An 8,667-nucleotide genomic window follows, 5' to 3' on the forward strand; every position below is an offset into this window, starting at 1 on the left:
TCAAGGACCTACCTCTCTTGAAGGTGAATTTGAACCCCTGATACTTATGATTAACCTGTCTTCAATCAAATGTTAACTTCTTGACATAATGATAAATTTATTAGATAGTATAGAAATGTTACACCTTTCAAAATTTTGTCCATAATTTGGTGGAAATTATCCTTGTGGTTAGAATTGCAGGGTCATATGCCATTTATCAAATTTTTGCCAGATTTCACGTAGTGAAAATTGGGTTATAGTCTGGTGAATATTGGGCTGGCAGGCAGGGAAATTATTTTCGTAACACTTTCCTTGGCAACTGCCAACCTCTTGATATTTGGTATCCAGTATCACGTATGGGTCCCATATTGTGGGATCTGATTTCAGACTTGGCAGACAAAAAAAATTTGGCCATTTTTGTCATTGACCATTTTTTTAAAATAAATATTTAAGAATAGCACAATGAAATTCTGCATTAACACATTTGAAAATGTTATGCAGCTTCAAAAACTGATAAGATTGAGAGTAATGTTTGTAGCTGAATGTCCTAAATTTTTGAGGACTAGGTAATGAAAATACATTTTATGCCTATTTCTCTTCTCAGAGAACATGGATAGTGGAGTAGGACAAGGCGTATTTTTAGACCATAATGATTCCGGGAGATTTGAGTGTAGGTTTGTAACAGTTAAAGTTCAGGCCAGTCCATCTGTAATGTTACGTGGTATGGAAGATACTGTGTTTGGTGTTTGGAGTGCACATGGAGAGGGTAGGTATACCATTAGTCTTAAAGATTGTATAGTTAAACAATGTGTAAGTGGGATGCTCCTACTTAGTGGTCTTCTAGTGACTTCAGGTGTGAAACATTGTATGTTTGGTCCTTAATGGAAACATAAGTATAGAATTAGGATTTCCATCTGCCTGTATGAAATAAGTTTCCCAAGCATAAAACCAGCTGGCCTGTAGAGATTATTCTAGGAAACTCACTTTTTTTTTTTAGAAAATGTTGTCATTGTATAACAATGACATCATGGGAAGTCGACAAATAAATATCTACTTGGTATGGATAGTTTTTATATGACCCCAAAACCTTTGTGCAGACGTATAATGGATTCACCCTGTTATTGGTGTCCATTAACTTTTGTAAATAGCTTTGATATTAAGGAGATCTACGAATGCAACTTGTCCAGCCTCCCAGCTTTAGGGCGTGATATTAAAACCTTGTTTGTGCACTTCTAAAACCCCTCAATGGATTTTGTTTAAATTTTAATGAAAGGTTGTGCATCCAGTGTTAGTGTATGAAGAAAAAATATTATATTGTAAGGAGAGATAATCTGAGTTGCATTAAGTCCACTGGTAGTAGGGGGGTTAACTTGCTCACAGTCTTAGTAAATTAGAAGTTAAAGTTCCACTGGTGTTATTTGATATGAATGTTAAATTATAAAAAGGATTGCACATTTATGTTAATTTGAATACAGCACAAGAAATTGATTGACACTTGTAATTGGATTAGGGAGCTAAAAAAGCTCAAAGTTTGTATGTCTATGCTGATTAGAACAGATAATGGATGTAAATGTTATTTACTGTTTCATTAAATGCACTGTTTAAGCTTACAGTATTCTTCAACTCATTGAATAAAAATCCTGCAATATTAAAAATTATATTAAAAGTACTAATGATTACTTGATTACTTTCCTGATATTACAATATTACATCTAAAATTAACATTCTCTCTTGCTATATGTAGGTAAAATGGTATTCAAGACTCCAGACATTCAAAACGATGTATTACGTCTCAATCTTGCTCCAGTACGATATGTCAATGATTCTGGTAAGACTACCACTGCTTATCCTGCCAATCCTAATGGCTCACCAGAGGGCATTGCTGCATTGTGTTCAGAAGATGGCAGACACCTAGCTATCATGCCACATCCAGAGAGATGTTTCCTACCATGGCAGTGTCCATGGATGCCATATGGAATGAGAGAGAAGTTTGATGTGTCACCTTGGTATAAAATGTTCCAAAATTCTTTTGACTGGTGTGTAGAACAAATTAGGGTTTGATGTAACCCTAGTTGTTAGGTTATTAGAAAAAATGAGTCCATGTTTCTATTGTTTACCGCTGACTTTTTTGTAGGTCTTGTAAATCATATCATTTGACACTGTGAATTCAGGAGAATGGGTCTTAAGGAGGTAGACCTGGGGTAAGGAACACAACTCTTACAAATCATTGTAATGTTTGTATTCAGCATTTTACATCAATCTTGTGTAAGCATCAAAGTTACTTGTACTGATTTCATTCTGTTTCAAATGAAAGCTTGATAGACTTTAGTGAAATTGAATATGATACAAACATATCCCTGATTTCAAGAGTCGTGTCCCTTACCTTAGGTCTACCTCCTTAAATGCCCATTCAAAAGCTTAGGAGGACAACAACCTAATTAGTGAAACCTCTTCTGCACAAATGATGATAAAATAGGATGCTTTACTACTTTTCCACTGTAATAAGTTAAGTAATAATGCAAAATAGAAAATTCTGATAACTTTGATATTGATGTACTAGGAAGTAGCAGATAACTTACAACTTAGTCTTTCGTTTTAAAAGCTTTCAACAATAGAAACTTTAGATTAATTTAGAACAAAACTTATAAGCCCTGTTGACTTTTTCTTGTTTTCATCAGTATCAGCTAATTTTTTATACTTGGTTACTGGATGCTTAATTAAGAATTTTGTACATGTATTAAAATTCTGCTTTTTGCCAGACTTGCAGCCAGTCAAATTATATTTTTACTAGGTAACAATTTTTGTTCATGCTAAAAAACTTGTCTAGCTCACCGAAGTGTTGATGTGTCTGTGTGGTGTCATTTAAATATTTTATGTTAAGGTAGACTTTTCCATACTTATTGCATTAGTTTAAACCATTGTTATGCTTATGTAATTATCTTTTTAAGAAAATTTCAAAATATGTTTGCATGCAAATAAATTTTTATGGTGCTAAGAATATTGTATACTTTCGAATTCCATAATCAAACTGTTGAGTTTTGAATGAAATGATGTTTATGCCATGTGTGATTAGTGATTCTTGTGACTGGTTTTTTGGTGCATGTTTTGTATTTTTATATGCCTATCTGTGGAGGATGTTAAGTGGTATGCTGCTTTCTGCCTGTCTGTCCGTCTGTCCATCCACTTATCATACAATGCCTTAAAAAGCTTGATTGATTTTGAAAAGTTTTTGGTTCAGTGTTCATCTATGCACAAGGAAGTTCTGATTCATTTTTCATTATTTTTTTATTTTTCATTTCATATTTCATTCACCCTGAAAATGGAGGGGTAGTGTATCATGTGCTTTTGCTGAGCTGTTTGTTACGGCAAGAAGAAATAACACGTCTGTTTCCTGTTACCCTACCTAGCCTATTTTTTTATGCCCTACCCAAAACTTTTATAGCCATTTTGGCTTCAGCACCATTACACTTGAGATTGTTCCCCATTAACTCAATGTAAAATGTTTTTGAAAATTAAAATAATTTCCCTACCAACCGACCCAATTGTTTTCCTTGCTGGGAACAGGAAACAAGAATATTATTTTTGGGCCTTACCAATAATATTAAGTATGTAGGAACTTGTTCATTGTTTTATCTTCTATGATGATAATTTCATTTGAGATATGAATGATACTTGTATGTATAGGTTTGTATTTTATGTATATTATTGCAATCATTGATATACTATGTGCTGTTACCATGCAAAGGGAGGTTACTCTAACTCAACCCATCCAGTGTAATGTCATGTATTATCCTCTGAAAAGTTGAGTGTCTATTAGTCTTTCCAAACCCCCGACAGTTTCCAGATAATAACTTGATTACAGATCTATCAGCGTTTTTTAAACTTTTGCACAGTTGTTTAGTACCTTAAAATACAGGTTTAGTACAATTTTCAGCAAAATTAAAATGTATTATTCCAGTTAGGCCATTTTTAACTTTTTGACACCCCCCTACAGTACATCAGTAAAACAATTTAATTACACTAGTAAACTGCTTATATCTTGATTACTATCTGAATTCCAAAGTTGTATAAGATATTTTTAATGCATTCTATAAAAAATCATGTGAAGGAAATTATGATAAAACTGTTCCTTTAAATGAGATGAGATAGTTAGCTTATAATTATCTTGTGGTTAATATGTTGACATTGTAGATCAACCATTTGATTCTTGTGAGGATTGAATGAAGTAAAAAGGCAGAGCCGGAAATCATTAAGGCCAGCAGTTGTAAAATATAAAGAAAAAATGAACAGTCAATATAGTGTAACAATTGAAAAAAAAAAAAAAGATAATACTGTGGAAGTACTACTGTTCTTGGGGTACATATTTTCGTGGTTGTGCCAAATCATGAAATATGGTTCCCAGAGGAATGAAAATTTCAATTGATGTGTATATTTAAAACCGCAAAACCATGAATTAAAAAATCCATGAACCTGTATATCTTCCCTAATTCACGAAAATTAGTTTCCACCAATTAAAGTACTTTCACAGTATACTGGGTGCAAGCCTTGCCCTCCAAAGAATCTGTTGTTTTCATATTTGTTTTGGCATAGTACATGTTTCAACATATCAGAATATTCTCGACCTCAATATATTACTGGTACCTCTGCATATGTAGACAAGAAACTTGTATGAAATTATTGCAGATCATGAAACAGGAGCTACTGCTTGATCTGGTTTTTATACCGCAAAAAATAATTATGATAATATAATGGTATTTGATATCAAGCTGTTCCCTGTGAAGCATTTCATTGACAATGTACTTGAAAGGATTATGGGATACTGCTTGTATTTTTAGCTCACCTGGCGGAAGGCCATGTGAGCTATTGCTGTCACTTGGCATCATTGCTTTTGCCGTCCGTGGTTGTTAGCAATTTTTCCAAACTCTTCTCCTCGGACTCTAATCTACCAATTGGAACCAAACTTGGTGTTACTGTTCCTTTGGGGTATCCTGCATAGAACTCGTGTGGGGATTTTTTTATCAGTCGAAAAACATGGCTGCATGATTTCGTTTTAATTCATTAAGCCATGTTAAGAGTTAATACCCTTTTCGACGTTTTTTGCTACTTTTAATGTTATTTCTTTAAAAAATCTTCTCCTCTGACACCACTTGACCAATTGGAACCATACTTAGTATGAATGTTCTTCGGTGTGTTCTGCAAAGATCTGATGTGGGGATTTTTGATCCGTCGAAACAACATGGCTTTATTTACTGAAAATAAAACATAGGGGTCAGACAGTAGTTTTTCATATATATCTCCAAAACCGTTTAGCCAAATTCAACTGCTGAAATGATCCTTATTGTAAGGCCTACAAAAGTCTCCAAGGATAAAAGTTGTCAGACGACTCCTTGTAAGAGTTATTGCCCTTGGAAGGGAAAAAATAAACGATTTGTTTTTACAGTGTTCAGCTAATATCTTCTGATAGATAGAAAGAAACTTTAAATTGCTGAATGATCCTTATAAGTCCTGATTCAAAATTGTTGGACAACGTCTTGTCAAATTTATTGCCCTTGAAAGGCAAAATTCAACCAGGTGAGTGATTCAGGCTCATTGACGCCTCTTGTTTAGGTTTGTCTTGGAATTTCATCTGAAAGAATTGGGGGCTACTGCTCCATGATGTAAAATTCAATTTGAGTTAAGTTATGGTTCATATTGCATTTCCGTTTCAGAAATGTTACAGATTTGTTACAGTAAAATAGTGCTTTTCTATACAAGTGCTGTGAATGTAATATTAAGCATGTTCCAGGAACAATTTTCTTGTATATGTTGCACTAAAAAAAATGTGAATTAAAAAATTACTGTTATGACTTGGTTTTTCTTTTGCTCATTATACTGCGAAGTTCTAAGGGAGTAAAACATGTAAAAGTTAATTGATAATGGCTGTTTCTCTGAATCTACACGTGTACTGGGTAGAAGAGTTTCATTATCTACACATGTACTGGGTATTACAGTTTCATTACCTACGCATGTACTGGCTAGAACAGTTTCATAATCTACACGTACTAGGTACAAGTTTCATTATCTACACATTACTGGGTAGAAGTTCCTTATCTTCACATATATCGGGTTGAACAGCTTCATTTTCTACAGATACTGGGTAGAACAGTTTCATACCAATAATTTCACATGCTTTTTTTTTCTATTTTGCTATTTTCTGTATTCTCAGTTCTTCATAACCTTAACTTCCTCTTTAAAAGACTTCATTTCATTTGAAACAAGTAGACCATCATTTGCAGGACCTGTTGCTTACTTCTGTGTAATGGTATGGTCAAATGACCAAACTGTTCCGTTTGTACTAGTAATTCATTTAAAAAAATACATTGACCCAAGGCAATTCACCTTGAAAACTGAAAATAAAAATAAATAATAAATAATGGATACTGGTGTTCTTTTATTTTCACTTCTTTCATCAGGCTTTCCATATGTCAGCATTATAAGTAGGTAAAATTTACTGTCCCAAGTCTGGAATTTCTTACCTTTGTATGTATTGTTTCGTTTTCACCTTCAGTTTATGTTGCTGGAGTATATGACTATTTCACTGTACCTGTGTATAATGTTTTTAGAACCATTTGCGTCCTGTGGTGTGAGGGCTTCCTCGTAATTCATTGAAGTCCCATGGTGGGCCTTGAGCTGACATTTTTCACCCCAATGGGGAGTTGTCACCATGATGATATCCATTCACGTTATATATACTCCAGTATAGCTAGTGGTTAACTGACAGTAAAGGATATGCATATTATTTAGACCCAACTCAACAAAGTTTTGGGGAGGATAGGAGAGTAAATGTTTTTGACATGTCCGTCCTCTCTCTTTTCATAAAAACCCTCTAATTACAAAACTTGGTGTGTATTAATTATATAAGGACACAGTATATGTAGTCAGTCTTGCTTATCGGAATATTGATACCCAGATGTAGAAATATTGCCCCTTGGAACTTAGGTTACATTAAATGCATTTCTGAAACGTTTTGCCACCACAGCTCCTCTAAAACTACTGAACAGAAATACACAAAATTTTGGTATGCAACAAGGACATTGTATATTCTGTGTTTGTTTTCATGAATTGTCATCCTAATTTCCTGAAGCACCTTGTCATTGTAACTCCTTTCAAACTAATGATTAGAATTTCGTTAAAGTTAGTTTGTAGGAATCGATATTTCTTTTTCGTGAAAAAAAAGTTTATTTTTGGTCGAAGTTGTCGGACGACTCTTTGTTGGAGTTATTGCCCTTGAAAAGGTGAAGACTGGTGTTTTTATGCAGTTTTCAGCCAATATCTTGAAAACTATAATGCATAGGAAAGAACTTTCAATTGATGAAATGATTCTTATGATAAGGCCTACAAAAGTCTTTTATTGGGTGAAAGTTGTCCGACTCCTCCTTGTTATTGTCCTTGAAAAGTGAAAATTGGCAATATTTGGCCAATATCTTGGAAGCTGTGATAAATATATTAAAAAGATAACTTATACTTGATGAACTTATTCTATGGCAAGGCCTACTAAAGTTCAATGGGTCGTCAAGGTTGTAGGACGACTCTTTGTTATAGAGTTATGGAACTTGAATGCATGGCAAAAATTTAACCAGGTGATATATTTAGATTCCTGGGAGCCTCTTGTTTTCATCCGGCTCACTTCAATTGCAACTACTTTCTAGAGAACTAAATATAGGTACGGCATGCAGTCCAATTTGATACCAAGTTGCGGTTTGCCTACGGTTTTTGAGTTAAATTCATTGGAATTGGCGCATTTTGCAACGTTAAAACCTCTGAAAGTATTTAAACTTAAGTAACTTACTTTTTTCTGTTTTATACAACAATAGATACTTTGTGTGGGTTCTTTTGATGACTTTTGTCGATTTTCATTGAATTTATTTTTTAATGCTAAATATTGGATTTTCGATGTCCCATTAAAAATCGCATAAATTCGACCCAACAAATTATTGCACGACGAAAACACCATTCCAGATTGATATCAGATAGATAATTCAATGTTCTACTCGCTTTTAACTGAAAAACGTAAGTTTTTTTATACCTTTAATTTGAGAAAAAAAATGAAACGACTTTGGGCTTCGTGATGATACCTATAAATATTTAGTTTCTTCGTTAGTGATGTTCTAGTAGAAAAAATGTCACAAAAATCTTGCCTTTTACCGTGTGGAGTATAAATAAAGGCGTAGACTGAATAAGAATCCGAGAATATTGTTTGGCGACAAAACGATTCATAAATGGTAGGTATCAAAATTTCTGAAAATCATCATGAAGCTGACAAGTTGAAATGTGGGATGCATGGTACGGTATTGACTTCCATCACCATCACAAAATAAACATTGGATTTGGTACTAATAAAACTTTAGAGTAAAATATATGCACGATGTTCTACGTATTGTGTCCTTACTATATACCAAGTTTTGAGAAATTCGATTCGATAGTTTGAGAGGAGTTATCATGACCAGATGTTTTGTAACGAAGTTTAAAGGGACATAACTTGACTATAGATTTGGATCCTTTGTAACTAGCTTAAAACCAGTTTTAAAAAGGACACAAAATTCAATAGGGAATGAATGGCGTTGAAATTGTACCACAAGTGCTATATCCCAAAAGGAAGGTTTTGATTGATTTTGGAGGTTTCGAATTCATTCATTTAGTAATAAGGGG

The 8,667-nt window shown here is 33.8% G+C and overlaps 1 protein-coding gene across 5 annotated transcripts in view; it reads left to right on the top strand.

Annotated features, from left to right (window-relative positions):
- Window positions 1-5,822, top strand: part of LOC148604305 (phosphoribosylformylglycinamidine synthase-like) — an 83,247-nt gene extending 77,425 nt beyond the window's left edge. For all 5 annotated transcript variants that reach the window (XM_088547970.1, XM_088547972.1, XM_088547974.1 and 2 more), the window contains 2 exons: window positions 584-745; window positions 1,724-5,822. In XM_088547970.1, the coding sequence (XP_088404096.1) occupies window positions 584-745; window positions 1,724-2,040 (479 nt within the window). In that variant the 3' untranslated portion in view covers window positions 2,041-5,822. The remainder of the gene's footprint in view (window positions 1-583; window positions 746-1,723) is intronic.
- Window positions 5,823-8,667: the final 2,845 nt, after the last annotated feature.

This window comes from Perna viridis, chromosome 10 (assembly GCF_037379345.1).
Source record: "Perna viridis isolate PV_CMFRI_1.1 ecotype Kerala chromosome 10, ASM3737934v1, whole genome shotgun sequence".
Lineage (NCBI taxonomy): Eukaryota > Metazoa > Mollusca > Bivalvia > Mytilida > Mytilidae > Perna > Perna viridis.